This window comes from Polypterus senegalus, chromosome 3 (assembly GCF_016835505.1).
Source record: "Polypterus senegalus isolate Bchr_013 chromosome 3, ASM1683550v1, whole genome shotgun sequence".
Taxonomy (NCBI): Eukaryota; Metazoa; Chordata; class Cladistia; order Polypteriformes; family Polypteridae; genus Polypterus; species Polypterus senegalus.
Window position 1 is genome coordinate 10825952 of NC_053156.1, and position 18395 is coordinate 10844346.

At 43.9% G+C, this 18395-nt stretch overlaps 1 protein-coding gene across 1 annotated transcript in view; it reads right to left on the reverse strand.

Annotated features, from left to right (window-relative positions):
* prim1 (DNA primase subunit 1) overlaps positions 1-17376 on the reverse strand; it is a 69001-nt gene extending 51625 nt beyond the window's left edge. Inside the window, exons 1-2 of the mRNA XM_039746526.1 lie at positions 17293-17376; positions 2644-2890 (exon numbers count right to left, since the gene is read on the reverse strand). Coding sequence (XP_039602460.1) covers positions 2644-2890; positions 17293-17376 — 331 coding nt within the window. The remainder of the gene's footprint in view (positions 1-2643; positions 2891-17292) is intronic.
* Between the last annotated feature and the right edge of the window lie 1019 nt (positions 17377-18395).

An 18395-nucleotide genomic window follows, 5' to 3' on the forward strand; every position in this document is an offset into this window, starting at 1 on the left:
ACAGAATACAAACATGAATCCTTTTACAGATAAATGGTGATGCTGCGTGTAGGGATTCACATTCTTCAAAAGATGGGGCTAAATTTGCTAAGTTCAAGAGTGTAAAAGTAGTTGAGTGCTCCACTGGGGAAAGAAAAAACAGTCAGTGACCCAACAAAAAGGACGTATTTATCTGCTAAAGTGTACGTCCAGAATTACTTCTAATGAGCACAGACAGAACTGGACAAAGCAATTGTGAAAATCTCAACCAAATCTTAGTGCAAACACAGGGCTCAGTAAATGTGTGGAAGATCCCTAAACTCCTAATGAAACAGATCCAAGTACAGACTCCATTTGGAAATGTGTCCATTGGGTAAAGTAAGTCTGTAAAAGACTCCAGGGAGTGCAGTGATTTCACACCACTAAACAGAAAAGGTTTACTTTAAAATCCAGCATGCATTACTACAGACACTCAGTTACTATATACAGCAAGGCCTCATGGGAAATAGATTTACCATTGCAGTTATTGTTAATAGTCAAAGTTGGGGATCCCAGCACAAAAAAACTGGGGCAGACATACTTTACATGGAGTCCTGGTTTTGTTCTGTACAAGAGAGAGGTTAGGAGCAGGCACTGATACAGCGCATTGTCGTACCCACCACACAACAGACCAACTCAGGATCCCAGATTAGGACCCGAGTGCAGCCATGCAACGGGTGATACCTCAGCACCACACTAGTTCAGGTGGAGTGGAACAGTGTGAGGTTGGTTTGTTTGTTTTTTTTTTTTTTATGGTGGCTGGAGTGCCAATTCTGCCACCAACCCCCAAGTTTTTCCCTGCAGGCCTACATGAAGGGACGTCATACCCAGGACGGAGCAATTGCAGGTTATGGGCCTCGCTCAAGGGCCCAACAGAGCAGAGACCCTGTTGGCATTTTACGGGATTCGAACTGGCAGTAGCCTGCCCTGTCAAAATACAATATGGGGGTTCCCATGTACTGCTATGCCCTAACGTTGTGTGGGATGTCTACATAAAGCGCTGTGAGAAGGTTAGAGATGCGTTACATAAATGCTACTATTAAATTATTTGTGTCTCTCTATTGCCATTTCCTTCCCCGACAGCTTTCCACAACATTTAAACGCTGAAACATCGATACACTGTCACGGGCGCCTTCCGATTGCCAGTGCAGATCCCTAGCCTCAGTGCCACCACCCAACCCAACCCATCTGTACAAGATGATAATAAAAATGTTAATAAATCCCACTTGAAAGTAACCCTGCTGCTCAATACTTGGACTCTCCCCTTTGTGTGCACATTTTTGTGTCATCCTCTCCTAAACAAACACTCACTGATTTTTCTCAATTCTTTGACAAGCTTCCTCAGTTTTATTTGGTCCTGTTTGTATCCAACTATTTTTTTTTTAGTGAATTTCTCTTGAGCAGACACAGAAGTTAATGGTATTAGCTGCAGTCACTCACACTGGCACCAGCTCATGCCAAGTCTTAAAACGCTCTGAAGCAAACCAAGCTAATTGAATGCCGCTGTGTGAACTCAACAAACAGGACGAGGCAAAATACTCCCCTGTAATTTTCTTTTAAATAATAGAACAGACTGAGAAGGCACCTGAAACTCAAAAAATATATTCCGAAAAACAAACTGGCTGCAGCTTAGCTGTGCCCACGAGTGTGCCAATCTTAGAAAGTTAATACTTTATAAGTTAAACTCATATTAGTGTTTGCTTGTTTTGAATAGAATATAATTTTCTTTCATTGCCATAGAAAATGGGATATTATTTAACCCCATGTTAAGTTAAAATCAATCAATCAATCAACATTTATTTATATAGCACATATTCATACAAAAAAATGTAGCTCAAAGTGCTTTACAAAATGAATAGAAAAGTAGAAGACACAATAAAAAATAAACATAAGTCAACATTAATTAACAGAATAATAGTAAGGTCCGTTGGACAGGGTGGACAGAAAAAACGGAAAAAAACTCCAAAGGCTGGAGAAAAAAATAAAATCTGTAGGGGTTCCAGACCAAGAGACCGAGTAATATGAGATAGAACTTTCTTGCTGTATATCTGACATACAGTGTGTAAATTAAGTCAGTCCCAGTACTAGCAAGGACTAAAAGACCCATTAACAGTATGAAAATGGGATCAGCGTACAGCTTTCTGATCATTTAGAAACGGTTCAACTGTCCTGGCTAACCAACATTTGTAGATTGCGGCCGGGACCGACCCCTGGCTAGTCAAGTCAGAAGGAAAGTGCCTTATAAGATAAATGGCAACACCAAACATTCAAAGGACTACACCAAATTTTCCTTTTCTGGTGAAGGAACTTCTTCTATGCAGGTCAGGATTTTGCACCCTTGACAATTTCCCAACTAGTTAATCCTGGCAACATAACGATGCTCGCCGCTGTGATATGCGACTCGAGTTCTCAGTGGTTGACTGGAACACGGCAATCATAATAACCTTAACGCTTAATCTCACACATTAAAGAAGCGACCTCCGTTTTCCATGTGAAATACACACATGCAACTCTTAGCTGTCATGACGAGACGGCGCCGCGCATGGGAGACGCGCGCTTTGATTCTCGGGTAACACAACAAGCACGCGTCAACGGGAGTGCGTCGGCAGTCAGCGCCTTACTTACCACCCCCATAATTGAGCCACCGAAAATACTGCGAGAACGGGAAGAGGCGGCGGTAATACAGCGGTAGTAAGTCTGGAAGACTGGCTGGGTCATACACATCCGACATGCTGACAAGTCCAAGAGCGCGGGAACATCTGAAACGGGAGCAGTGGCGAATTGTGGGGTTTGTAGTCCTCTCGCGATAACGAACGAGACATGAAGATACTGATCGCTGCCCTGGGGCATGCTGGGATTTGCAGTCGACTATCTTGGGGGTGGATCCACAATGCACTGCTCTTCAGCGGCATTGCCGGTTCTCGAGTAGGTTTGTTCTTATCTTATAATAAGTTATCCATCAGTCCAGGGTTAATTCAGGGTCGCAGGTGCAGGAAGTTGGCGTACAAGGCAGGTAACAGCCCTGCATAGTGAGTATATTCCAGAAACGCGTGTATTGCGCTAATTAATTTCTGTAAAATCTCCCGTTGTGGTCGAATGTGCGTCTCCAGCGATGGTCTGGCGCCTTGTCCAGGGATGCTGCCCGATTTGTGCTTAGGGCTTCCAGAGCAGAATAGATGGGTTAGAATCGGGACGAATGGATGGATAAAAAAGCGTGATGTGAGGCACTCATGACAGTGTATCGATATTCCAGCGTTTAAATGAAACAAGGAAATGGCAATAGAGAGACACAAATAATTTAATAGTAGCATTTATGTAACGCATCTCTAACCTACTCACAGCGCTTTATGTAGACATCCCACACATCGTTAGGGCATAGCAGTACACTAGCAGTACACGGGGACCCCCCCCCCATTGTGTTTTGACAGCGCAGGCTACCCACTACTCCCTTTAAATGACACCTGTAATGTGGAGCGCTAGGAGGATGACCCCAGGTGTCCCGAGGTTGGAGGACCTGATCATGGAGCCAGTAAGGAAATTCAGCGCGAAATTGACCCCTAGTCCTTCCTGGTCATTACCCCAGTGAGCTTAGAGGCAAGGAGTCCACAGGCGGAGAGAAGGAGTTTACGTTTATTTATTTGGCTGACGCCTTTATCCAAAGCGACTTACAACAGTTCAGATACAATTGGTTACATTTCTTTTCTTTTACCAATTGGAGCACAGGCAGGTGAAGTGAGATGATCAGGATTTGAACCCACAGCCTCAGGGTTTGAAAACCAAAGCCATAAGCACTACACCACAGTGTTTTGGGCAGTAGGGTGCTGCACCCCAAAAGGCGCTATATACATAAAACCTGTTACTAGTTAGCCCAGAGAAGGCGTGGGTGTTTAGTATTTCACTTACATGTGTTCTATGGTCTTACTTCCAATGCCCACCACAGTATTTTACTAATAAACATTTTTCGTTTCACCTGTCGGGTTGTTGGGGAGCGTGGATAATAAAGTCTACTGTCATCAAAATGACTCTGAAAATGAAGACGTCACCTAAGTGCCTCATGTTTAGCTTCAGTTAAGCAAAGCCAAGACTCCAGGAGTGGTTAACTGATACACTTCAGGAAGCGTTATACTTGAAACGGCGTTCATACGTTTTCTGTAGTTCTTTGAATGTTATTAGTGAAGCCTTTGCTTTAACAAAACCGCTGCTTTCTTTTCTGAAGAGAAGTGGCTCAAGTGGAAACATTCAAAGTCTTAATTGGTCGAAAACAGAAAAAGGGGAAATTAACTGCTCAAAAAAATGAAAAACTCCTGCTGGCTCTCCCTACTGCTATGGACTGATATGGTGATGTGTGAGGAACGAAAGGATGGAAATGAAAACGATCGACTGGCAGAGGGACACCCCGAAAATCAAAGGGAACAAATGATGGGGCGGGCAGGCGAGTCCATTTGGTCAAAATGTCATTGCAGCAACTCCAAATGGTACTCAGTAGTTTGTATGCCCTCTCCCCCGCCAGCCTGAGAACATCCAAATGAGATGACAGATGGTGTCCTGGGGGATCTTCTCCCAGATCTGGACCAGGGCATCACTGAGCTCTTGGACAGGCTGAGGTGTCGGATGGACCCAAACATAACGTCCCACCCAGAGATGTACTACTGGATTGGAGGTCAGGCGAGTGAGTGGTTGCTTGGTCAATGGGATCAATTCCTTCATCCTCTTGCCACATGAGGCCGGGCATTGACGTGCATCAGGAGGAACCAGCATAGGGTCTGACAATGGGTCCAAGGATTTCATCCTTGATACCTGATGGCAGTCCTGCGGTGCCCTAGTCTAGCCTGTAGAGGTCTGTGTGTCCCTCCATGCATATGCCTCCCACCCCAGACCATCACTGACCCACCAGCAAACTGGTCATGATGAACGATGTTACAGACAGCATGACGTTCTCCATGGCTTCTCCAGACCCTTTCACTTAGGGTTAACCTGCTCTTATCTGTGAAAAGCACAGGGCGCCAATTCTGGTATTCTATGGCAAATGCCAGTCGAGCTTCACAGTGCCCACTAGTGCACATAGTTGGGCCCTCAGGCCATCCTCATGAAGTCTGTTTGCTCAGAGACATTCACACCAGTGGCCTGCCTGCCTGCTGGAAGTCATTTTTAATGCTCTGCCAGTGCTCACCCTGTTCCTCTTTGCCCAAAGGAGCAGATACTGGAGGGTCCTGATGGTGGGTTAAGGACCTTCTATGAGGGGCCCTGTCCAGCTCTCCTAGAGGAGCTGCCTGTCTGTCTCCTGGAATCTCCTCCATGCCCTTGAGACTGTGCTGGGAGACACAGCAAACCTTCTGGCATTGATGTGCCATCCTGGAGAAGTTGGACTATACCTGTGTCACCTCTGTAGGGTCCGGGTATGGCCTCGTGACACCAGTAGTGACACTGACCGTGCAAAATGAGCGACAAAACAGATGAGGAGGGAAAAATGTCAGTGGCCTCCCTCCACCTGTTAGTGCAGTGTTGCCCAAACTCGGTCCTGGGGGGCCCACTGTGGCTGCAGGTTTTTGTTCCAACCAGATTCCTAATCGGTGACAACACCTGATAGCACTGATCTCATTTCATTAGCTGGGATTATTTTTCTTTTATTCTCCATTCAGAAAAGCACAGCTGCATGATTTTTACATTTATAAGACATGTAGAAGTATTTCTGCTTTTGCTGTCGATTTAAATGCTTAACACTCTTCTTTCTGATGTTGATTTCATTCTGTTTTGCCCTCCCTCTCTCTCTCTCTGTGCAGTTTTTCCCCTTTGTTGTATCTTATGTGAACGGCACCCGGGCACAGACAGGCGGACATGTTGTTGTCAAACCACCACACGTTTATTTACAGAATATTTACAATAATAGGTCACTAAGACCCCAGCCAATGGTCACTCAGACCTCAGTCACGTGCACAAACCCCAAAACAGTCACAGTCCTGGCCACAATGCCTTGTCTTCGGGCCGCCTCCACAACTCCTCTTGCCTCGTCCTTCTTCCACCTGACTCTAGCCTCGAATGAAGGAGACGGCCCCTTTTATAGAGGACCCGGATGAGCCCCAGGTGTTCCCGGCAATCTTCTTCTGGCCACGCCCCAGTGTGGCGGAAGTGCCGGCTGTCCTCCTGGCTGCTCTCCGGGCATCCTCCAAAGTCTTCCCCCCAGCACTTCCTGGTGTGGCGGGAGTGCTGGGGAAACAAGTCCCAAGGCATTGGGGCGCCTCCTGGCGGTGACCACGGGCTCCTACAGGGAAGGGCTTCCATGCCCTTGACCCGTGGCCCCCAAAGCAACCCGGAAGGCAAACCCCACGTGATCCAGGCAGGGCTCTGACCCTCTTCCGGTCCCTCCTGGCGTCCCGGCCGGGTCATGGCCCCTGGCATCCCTGACACTTATTAATGACAATTAAAAATGAGCAAAGCAGACTCGCTGGCACACAACACGGAATAATCAGAGGCTGCAAGTACTTTAGCATCAGACCCACTAATTAGCAAATAAAGGGTTAATTAAACAATTAGAACACCTGGAAAAGTAGAATGAAAATATTGTTAAAAAGACAAAAATACATTACAGTACTCCCATATAACGACTTGGTACATTTTAATATATTTATATCTTATACTAATAAAAGGCAAAGCCCTCACTCACTCACTCATCACTAATTCTCCAACTTCCCGTGTAGGTAGAAGGCTGAAATTTTTCAGGCTCATTCCTTACAGCTTACAAAAGTTGGGCAGGTTTCATTTCGAAATTCTACGCATAACGGTCGACAACGTCCGCCATGTTGAACTTTCTTATTTATGGCCCCATCTTCATGAAATTTGGTAGGCAGCTTCCTTGCGCTAACAGAAACAAATGTACGTACTTATTTCAGCGGTATGACACCACTGTCAGCCGCCATATTTAATTTTTCAATGTCACTAATTCTCCAACTTCCCGTGTAGGTAGAAGGCTGACATTTGCCAGACTCATTCCTTACAGCTTACTTACAAAAGTTAGGCAGGTTTCATTTCGAAATTCTACCCGTAACGGTCATAACTGAATCTTACTTACGTACATATATACGTCCATAGCCTGCAGCTCGGTCACCGTGTGAGGTGGCATTGGGTCCCCCATCTCAACGCCTCCCACGTTGTTGGCTGCCTGCCTATATAAGGCCGTCTGTCGCTCCGGTCTCTACATTCCCTTCCTTGCTTCGCCACGGGATTCACGTCTCCCTGCTGATAACTACAGCCTTTTTATTTAATCCACGGCTTCTCCGCTGTTTTATTGTTCGTTTATTACGATTATAGTTATTGTGTAGGTATTTTAGACTTACTTTACATTGTTCAGGTACCCATTTCCTTTATCATTCCAACTGTACCCCCATTAACATGTCTATCGAGGTGATCACCATCGATCAAAGAACTGTCACTTACTGAGTGGTTTCCATGCAGGAGATGGCACCTGCCTTTTCCATTCTCTGTGTTACATATTGCAGGGCCATATCAGGCTCACTCTTGATATCCATTGTGTCTTATATATTGAATGACTGGACAGGTTCAAGGTGTGGACTGATGACGTACAGGAGATAATTAGACTACACAGGAGCACTAGACGAGTGAAATGCTTAAGCCCTTCACCTGTGGATCTGCATGTGAGTTGATGGCTGCCGCTGAATTGTTCAGTTGTCGCTTTCAAGTGTACCGAAATGGCCAAATATTTTACACCTTTCGACAACCGCCAATGCCTCTTAAACATCTTAGACTGACAGGTGACGATTTGAGTAGTGGACACTTTGATGTTTATGAATGTTTAAACTCTCAAAAGCTGGATGTGAAGTTATTGATGAAACCAGTTGTGTGCTTACAACGCTTGACAGATGGCGAATGTCACTTCAACACAACAAGTCCTACAAATGCTGTCGTCATTGAAACAAACCATGAAACTCAAACCGATTATGACAGCAGCAATCCAAGCTGTGAGAAAACAGTAAAAAGGAGGCCTGTCAGACGTCGTGGTACATTTTTTGATGCAGCAGGATGGAAACAACTTTGTGATGCTGTTGCTAAATACTCCCAGAGAAATCCACAACTCAATACCAGGAATGCCTGTTAAACATCTTAGATTCACGAGTACCGATTTGCATAGTGAACACTTCGATGAATGAAACCTGTCATCTTTACAACGGTTGACAAACACGGAATGTAACTTGAACACAACACATCCTACAAATACGAACCTGATTGAAAGAAATAATGAAAATCAAATCCTTGATGACAGCAAAACTCAGTAAAACTCACAAAACAATTACATTGACAATCAGGTTACGTTATTTTTAAAATGTTTCCTTTTCTTTTTCATAACTTCTTTAACACACTACTTCTCCACTGCAAAACGCGGGTATTTTGCTAGTATATATATATATATATACACTGTATATGCGACTGGAGATCCACAAAGGGAGAAGATGAATGACGTATCATAAAGTAGTTTTTATTCCTGAGCTTTCAGCCCCTGCCAGGGGCCTTCATCAGAGGATAAAGCTTAGACTTACAAGAATCAAAGGCAATATATAGCAAAAATTACGGGGGCTAAGTCAGTGTGATCGGGGGGTATTGGTTGTAAAGTTTTATTTTATTTTGATGTTCTACCAGACGGTTGTGGTGAGCGCCCTCTTCTACGTGGTGGTATCCTAGGGAGGCAGCATGAAGAAGAGGGACGCCTCACGCCTGGACAAACTGGTGAGGAAGGCAGGCTCTATTGTAGGCACGGAGCTGGACAGTTTGACATCCGTGGCAGAGTGACGGGCGCTGAGCAGACAGACTCCTGTCAATCATGGAGAATCCACTGCATCCACTGAACAGGATCATCTCCAGACAGAGGAGCAGCTTCAGTGACAGACTGCTGTCACCATCCTGCTCCACTGACAGACTGAGGAGACCCCACACTATGCGACTCTTCAATTCCACCCGGGGGAGTAAATGCTAACATTAATTTTATTTTTATTTTTTTCATTTTTATTACAAAGTACTATTTAATTTAATATTGTTTCTTTGTATCAGTATACTGCTGCTGGATTATGTGAATTTCCCCTTGGGACTAATAAAGTATCTATCTATCTATTGTAAAAGACTGAGCAGGAGACAGCACAAAGGTTTGGGGTTTTCCGGCCCCGTATATTGTAGACGATCCACAATAATAAATGAAAAAAACTGGTCAAAATTATAAACACAACAGTTCATAAGTGCGACGCCGAAACATAGCGTCGGCGGCCATTTTATGAGGGAGGAGCCGGAAGTGGAGGAATGCTGGGAAGGAACCGTGAGGGATGCTGGGACCGATGACATCAGGACAAGATGGCGGAGGAAGGGCGGAAGTAACGTACTGCGGGCAAAGCCAGCTTATGGCAGTGGAGCGTCTTTTTTCCTGAAAGAAAGCACAGGGAGAAAGTTAGTACCCTGCCATTCCCTGCCGGCGAATGTCTTCCCAGGTGTGTTAAAATCCGTCCGCGGTCTCCTACTCGCGTGTGCGTGACACTATCTATCTCTCTATCTATTATTTAGTGTCTTACATATCTATCTATCTATCTATCTATCATATAGTGCCTTTCACATCTATCTATCTATCTATCTATCTATCTATCTATCTATCTATCATATAGTGCCTTTCACATCTATTTATCTATCTATCTATCTATCTTTCTATCTATCATATAGTGCCTTTCACATCTATCTATCTATCTATCTATCTATCTATCATATAGTGCCTTTCACATCTATCTATCTATCTATCTATCTATCTATCATATAGTGCCTTTCACATCTATCTATCTATCTATCTATCTGTCTATCTGTCTATCTATCTATCTATCTATCATATAGTGCCTTTCACATCTATCTATCTATCTATCTATCTATCTATCTATCTATCTATCTATCTATCATATAGTGCCTTTCACATCTATCTATCTATCTATCATATAGTGCCTTTCATATCTATCTATCTATCTATCTATCTATCTATCTATCTATCTATCTATCTATCTATCATATAGTGCCTTTCACATCTATCTATCTATCTATCTATCTATTATATAGTGCCTTTCACATCTATCTATCTATCTATCTATTATATAGTGCCTTTCACATCTATCTATCTATCTATCTATCATATAGTGCCTTTCACATCTATCTATCTATCTATCTATCTATCTATCTATCTATCTATCTATCATATAGTGCCTTTCATATCTATCTATCTATCTATCATATAGTGCCTTTCACATCTATCTATCTATCTATCTATCTATCTATCTATCTATCTATCTATCTATCTATCTATTTAATATGAACATGTTCTTCTTAAGTTTGTATATGCTGCTTTCTGTCCAAGTGTCTGTTGATGCCGTTCTCGTTTGATTCAACCAGTTCTCTGGCACTTTTCCTACTGGCCTTAAATCTTACTTGTACGTTGTCCTGTTGATTTAGCGTGTGTATAGATCAGTGATCGTGTGTCCTTTCTTCTGACGGCGTTGCGATGCTCCTGTATACGTGTTGCGATTCTTTTTGACGTTAGTCCTACTTACAGTATATCACTGGTCAAGAACTGCATGGTATGCTGTACACTGAGTTTCGTGTTTCTGCTGTCGATTTCTTGTTTTTAGCATTAAAGAGGACCGTGCGCAGATTCTTCATGGGTTTGTGTGCCATTCTGACGCCCGACTTGGCCAGGATGCGCGCTGCACCTTCAGACACCTTGTGATGATAACGGAGTGAGTGCCAGGTGGGGTGGGGGGGTTCTGATTCAAGTCGATTGTTTGCTGAGTTTTTGGGTGTCTTCTGTGTAGGCTTCGATTAATGAATGTTTTTGTGTATCCGTTTGAACTGGACAGACGGAAGAGATGGTGTCTTTCCTTCATTTTGGTCTCCAATGGGTGTCGACTCTTCTGAATAGAGTTTTAACACAGCTCCGTTTGAGATACTGGGTGGTTAACTGTAATTTTTGCTATATATTGCCTTTGATTCTTGTAAGTCTAAGCTTTATCCTCTGATGAAGGCCCCTGGCAGGGGCTGAAAGCTCAGGAATAAAAACTACTTTATGATACGTCATTCACTTTTTCTCCCTTTGTGGATCTCCAGCCTCAAATATGCAAACCGTATCACAGACCTTCTCTTCCACATACATACATATATATATATATAAATCTTCTTCTATAATACTCTACCGTGGCTGTTTGTTTGTCTGTCCAGGATTTTACATCACCTGTAGCTCACAAACCATTTCACCTATCGACTTGAAATTTGGTACACATATACTACGTGACGTCTACTATCTGCTTTCGGGGTGATTTTTAGTACTCTTTTAATTTTTATTGTATTTTATTGTAGAAGCGTGCAGCAGGACGGCCATGTGGCGCATGCCTACGGGCGCCGTTCTCATTCCCTACCACCTTCGCTAATCATTCTTCAGGCAGATTGAAGACTTAAGTGCCAGCTTAAGTGAAAAATTAAAGAAAACGTAAAGTAAGTGCAACACAAACACTGACTTCATCAGTTTTAACGCAAAAAGATGCCGATGAAAGAAGAGAAGAAGTGGGCCTCTAGGGTGGAGAAAAGAAGATCTGCTCAAAGCAAACGCATCAACCTCTGAGCAAACGTACAGAGAAAGAAAGAGGACGAAAACTATAAGTCAAGTGTGTTCACTGCACGTTATCATGCAGCACGCCATTACTGGTATATATATTGTGGTAGAATAATCCGTCACAAAGACAAAAACAAAGTTTTGGGGGCCGTCCCCGTATATTGTCGTACAGACAATAAGAAAAAAAAGAAGTGATTCAAAGTCTTGGAATACAATGGATGAATTTACTGAGACAAAATGGCAGTTATACAGTATATCAGAACAAAAACATGTGACAGGAAATGGTTGGCATGGTGTGACGCTGCAGCAGGAACCGGAAACAACGCCATTCTGATGAGCCGCAAGTGAGGTGATTTGTGGGTGCCGGAAGTGACGTCGTCGCGGCCATTTTGGAACCCGGATATTTTTCTTCTTGGTTTCTGTTGATGAAAGAGAGTTCAGGTAAGTACCACGTGACAGCCCCTTATCTCGCAATGTTTCACTCACCTTTAGGCTCTTTGACTGCCTCCTAATCGCACATGTGTGACAATATATATATATATATCTCTATATATAATCTTCATTTAGATCTTGATCTTTGTTTGTCCACAAATGAATTAGAAGAAGAAGCACTAGATGGCAGTAGAGAGACAGCTAAAACACAGGCATTGCATTGAGAATCTCCTCAAGGCTTATACTACTGAAGACTGCAGTACGCCAGTCACACCTCAAAACACAGGCATTCAAACTAAACAAATTGTTGTGCTTTAAATTAACTAAAGAGATCTTCATTTACATCTTGATCGTTGTTTGTCTGTGAATTCCATGCATGCGTAGACCACCTTCCAGTTTAGTACGCTGTTGTTACTCACGGATGTCAGCAATGTGCCGGAATAACAAAAAGCGGTGGTGGACAGTGTTACGCTGGTTAGCTCCTGAGGCCTGGTTAGAGAATGAGATTGGCGAAGATAAAAGGTACGTGCCTACGTAAAATATGAATGAAAGAAAGACATTGGGTAAAATGAATGACGACGTAACAGCACGTTCTGGAAATTATGATTGTTACGTTGTAGCCGGCGAGTGCTGTGCGCTCTCACAGTTGTACTCACATGTCAGTGAAGCTGATCCCTAATAGTGCTTTACAGAGCCTGGATACCTACGTGTCCCCCTTTTATAACCATTGCTCCGTGTATATGGCCTTACTCTTTGGACTGCACGAAGCAACCTGCGAGATTGGAGAAAGGTTGAGAAGACATCGTGAGAGGAAACGACAGCGTCGCAGAAATGCTCCTACACCACCACATAATTACTATTCAGACAGTGATTCCGAGTAGGCCGTTCCTATCCAATCAATGTCCAAGGGTTTTCTTTTGTAAATTTGTTTCCCTTCATAATGCTGTGCGACGAAGGGCCCAGTTCACGACTGGCAGCCGCGTTTAAACAGGGAGCCCTTCACAGACAACTTTAACACGCACATGGTTAGTAATATATAATCTTCTTCTATAATACGCCTACCGTAGCTGTTTGCTTGTCCATCCAGGACTTTACATCGCCTGTAGCTCACAAACCATTTCACCTATCGACTTGAAATTTGGTACACATATACCACGTGACGTCTACTATCCGCTTTCGGGGTGATGAGGGCGGCTGTGTGGCGCACGCGTATGGACTCCGTTCTCATTCCCTACCACCTTCGCCGTCTCTTCCCCTACCTCTTCATATCTTTAATCATTCTTGAGGCAGATTGAAGACTTAATTGCCAGCTTAAGTGAAAATTTAAAGAAAACGTACTAAGTCATTACAACACAAAAACTAACTTAATCAGTTTTAATGCGAAAAGATGCCGACGAAAGAAGAGAAGCAGTGGACCGCTAGGGTGGAGAAAAGAAGATCTGCTCAGCAAGAGCATCAACCTCTGAGCAAACGAATGATAAACTGAGACAGCGAAAGAAAGAGGAGGAAGACTAGGAATGGTCAAGTCAAGTGGATTCACTGCATGTTATCGTGCAGTCTGTCGTTACTGGTATATATATATATATTGTGACAGATAGAGGGTGCTATCGTCCTCTTGAGCCCTCGGACAATACGTCACAAACCAGGTAAAAGTCCAATAGTTGTACGTGCACAAAGCACCCTCCTCTCCACAGTACTCCTAAATAAACAATACACAATAATCAATAATCAGTCCTTCTCTCCCAGACGCGTTGCCACCATTCCACCCAGCTCAGCTCCTCGTCTGAGGATTTCCCACAATCCTTTATAGTCCTTGACCCGGAAGTGTTTCGCGCTCTCTGTCCACGTGACTAGGAACACTTCCGGGTCAGATAAAAAGTCCTTCCTCCTGATCATCATCATCATCATCATCAAATCCTTCCGTGAAAACCCTAAATCCAAAGAGGACTGTTTCATTGATGTTAGGTAGATTGTCCAGAGGGGACTGGGCCGGTGGTCTCATGGCCTGGAATCCCTGCAGATTTTATTTTTTTTTTTGTTTTTTTCTGTCCCTCCTGGCCATTGGACCTTACTCTTATTCGATGTTAATTAATGTTGACTTATTTCATTTTCTTACTGTGTCTCTTATTTTTCTATTCTTCATTATGTAAAGCACTTTGAGCTACATTTTTTTGTATGAAAAAATGTTGTTCTTCTTCTTCTTCTTCTTCAACCCGGAAGCACGTCATTCCTCCTGTCCATGTGACTCGGACGTACTTCCGGGGTGTAGGGCAAATAGTCGCTGTTCCATCCTGCAGCGCCATCTAGTGGCCCCTGTGGTATCCAACAGGGCTGTAGAGGAAAACTCCAATGTCCATAATTCCCTGCTGGCATTCGGGGCACCTCCATGCTGCAGGGAGGGCTTCACTTGGCGGCGTGGGGGTATTGGCCGGGATGAACAGCCGGCCATATATCACAATATATATATATATATACTGTATATACACTAGGCTGACCCACCTTTTAAGGCGACCGACATTTAAGTTGACCACTTCTTAAGGCAGTTCAATATGCAGATCAATTTGATATTTGATACTCATTAATTTGGTTATATGGCATTTGAGCGGTATTACTTTAATACTCGGAGTTTCTGTTACTTTTTTTTTATATTGAGGTCGCCCTTTTGAACCCCCCTGATATTTACTACGCAGTGAGGCATTTGTACTCCATCAACATGAATTATTTCCAGAGACATCATTTTGTCTATTTTTCCAGCAAGGGAACGATGGGAGCACCAGAACTCTGCTCACATCACGTCGCTTCGTACCGCAAGCTGCAAGTAGTAAGTCTGTGATAAGCGGAATACCGCTACGCTTTCCACTCACGGGACAGAAAGACAATCCCGACCGCTTTTATATAGTAAGAAAGAAGAAGAAGACATCGCACAGTCTGGAGTAGAAAATCATCTTTGACCTGGAAAAACGAAACTACAAATCCCATCGTGCATTGCAAAATGGGCGGGGCTTGTGTGAAACTCCGCACCTGTGTAGCACTCACGGGACGGAAGGACAATCCCGCCCGCTTTTATATAGAAGGATGTCACCAATCTTAGTTTTCTAATTTCTATATTCTTCCCATAACACATCACTTAATCAGCCCAGAAGCTGCCACAGTGTGCCCCCAGGACTGAGGTTGGGAAACACTGCATTAGAATCATTCATTCTTGTTTTTGGGGTCGTCTCATTGTTGCCCCCCGTCTAGTGCACCAAAGCAGCTGAGACTGATGAACAAGCCCCTCGGCTACTTCACTGAGCAGATCAACAGCCCAGAAGTTTCATTGACTTGATGCGATACTCTCATCCTAAAGGGGTCCTTTCATTTTTTTTGAGCAGAATATAAAGAAATTCATAGAAATGTTCTCAAGCTGGCGTAATCCAGTTCAGGGTGGGCAGGGTCTGTCCTGTTAATAGTGGGCACAAAGCAGAATGTAAGGATGAGGTGCCAGTCTACATTAACGCATGCACACTCTTGGGGTTGATCAATTTAGGGTTACTGGTAATTCAACTGGACATCAAAAACAAGCAAGAACAATACTCATTGTGTAAAATATTGAAAGAACAAAATAAAGGGTTGGGCTAATAATAATAATAATAATAATAACATTAATATGGCTCTTCTTTACACAGATACAGAGGAGCCTCTTCAACCAGCACCCACCTGGATGTGACAGCAGCCATTAATGCCAGCAGGTAACTCAGTTTAACATCCAAGATGAAGTAGGAGAGCATTTCAAGAAAATGTAAGAACATCAGGACACTCGAGACGAGAACAGGCCATTCAGCCCAACAAAGCTCGCCAGTCCTCTCCACTTGTTTCTCCCAAGAAAACATCAAGTCGAGTTTTGAACGTCCCTAACGTCTTACTGTCCACCACACTACCTGATCTCTTATTCCAAGTGTCTCTCGTTCTTTGTGTAAAGAAAATCTTCCTAATGTTTGTGTGACATTCACCCTTCACAAGTGTCCAGCGGTGTCCCCGTGTTCTTGATGAGCTCATTTTAAAATACAAGTCTCGATCCACTGGACTGATTCCCTTTAAATACTTCACTCAGGTCTCCTCTTCATCTCTATAAAGGCTCAGCTCTTTTAATCTTTCCTCATAACTCACCCCCTGTAGCCCTGAATCAGCCTCGTCGCTCTTCTCTGGACCTTCTCTAGCGCTGCTATGTCCTTTCTGTAGCCTGTAAGAAGCCTGCGTCAGTAAATGGGGGCACTTTGTTAAATAAAAAGGCTCAGGGAACTCTTTGAAGGCCGAGTGCAGAATGACTGAGACTCTGTGTAACGAAAGGCTTTAAATAGCGGACCAGTCGGTCGTTCGATCGATCGTTGATGTCGGTGCTCCTCCATTTTAAGGGCAAACGCAAATCGGGTTACGTGGTGTCCCATTCAAATTCTCTCCCTTGATATTCGTCACACACGTTCTGATCTCAGGTGCTTCATAATTGGCACAGAGCAGTTGATTTGTCGCAAGCTGAAATTTCAGTTTTACAGAAGCGCTAGACACACACACACACGAGAATGATGGAGGCACCATAAACGGTGTGAAGGGAGACCCAGTCGCGTTTCTGGACACACTTCCACTGAATAACAGTCCTCCATGTCGGTGTGTCACCGAGAGGATGTGCAGCAGTGTTCATAACGGCACTCCATGTTCTTCTCATTACTACCTGAAGGAGTTCCAGAGGTTGTCCCATCACTGAGTCCACCTTCTTAATCAGCTTGTTGATTCGGTGGGCTCCTCCTGGAGTGATGTTACGGTGTAGGACATTGCACGGGCCATTGCAGAGTTGTAATGGGTGTCATCATCCACATTAAAGGAGTGCAATCTCCTAATACCAAACAGCCCACGCTGCCCTTTCTTCTGTAGTTCCTTTGTGCTGTGAGGTAGAGAGCAGAAATAACGAAGTGTAGCAAATAAGCAAAAATAGAGGAAATCTGGAAGGGGGCAAATACTTTTTCACACCACTGAACGTAATCTCACAGAAGGACCAAAAAGACAATGCAGGATGGAAAGCGTTCAATCGGCTTGTGATACTTTATTAAAATACTAAACAGACTCCTCCGCACTCGACAGTGTTGTGGTGGTCTCACGCTGCACTCACATCACAAGCCTCACTGCTCAGATCCAATGATTTGCTCCAATCGGATTGGCCAATCATGACAGCTCACATTCACAGCTACAGGTGACCTGCCGTATCTCACACTAAGGTGAACACATCCGTCATCTGAAGTGGCACGCTGCGTCACCAACATCTACTCGATGTCCCATTTATGAGGTGACTCATAGTAATATGCTGTGTCCCATTCATCTCAAAGTCAGAGCTGGGGATGACATCACAACCCAGCGCTCCAGTAAAACATTCAGAATAGAGGTGCCCAGTCACCAGTGTCCCGACGGTTGGAAAAAGCAAAATGGCTTTGCGATGGCTACGCAGACCGGTGTGCTTCCGGTGAAGACCAGAATAACTTGGACCAGGTTACTGATGGAAGCATCCAGGTCTCCCGGTGTCCCACAAGACCTAAAATAGTTACAAATGTAAAGGGTCTTGTCTGACAGACAGCCATAGAGCGTCCCTGCTGCCTCAAATATCAAAAAGGAGGACGTGCTTAAGAAGTAGAGCTCTCCTAACAGGAAATGGCAAGAACCCATCAGGTGGTGCATCCATAAGACTTCTGGTCCGGTACAGCCAGGACAAGGAAAGGAAACACCTAAACAAAGAGCTCATCCAGAATTTCTAACCTGCATCCAAAGTAGAAAAACTACAAGATGCTTTGAATGCCACGGACACGGACACCTTTGGAGAAGTTATCCAAATAAGAGGCAGCGGGATAAAAGGAGCAAAACTTGTGATTGTCTTGGTCTATGGACACCATGACAGGACTGGCCACTGAGCCCCAGAGGATGATGGAAGAAAATCCCTTACCCGGCTGGGATGGCATAATGGCGGCATGGCATCCTTACAGATATTACCCGGCCAGGATGCCTTATAATGCCCATCCTGATTGGGATACCTGTAGAGCCAATGGATTGATGAGGGCTGAAGGCAGGGGGCAGTGCATCCCCCTCTAACTAGATTAACAAAAAAGTGCAAAAATAACTCAGAAAAAAAATCAAATATTGGGATTGAAGTTCTTGCCTTTCATCCATCTACCTATCTGTCTGTCAATCTACCTATCTGTCTGTCAATCTATCTATATAGCGACTTTCACATCTATCTAATTATCTACTGTATATAGTGCATTTAATCTATCTATGTATCTATCTATTATAT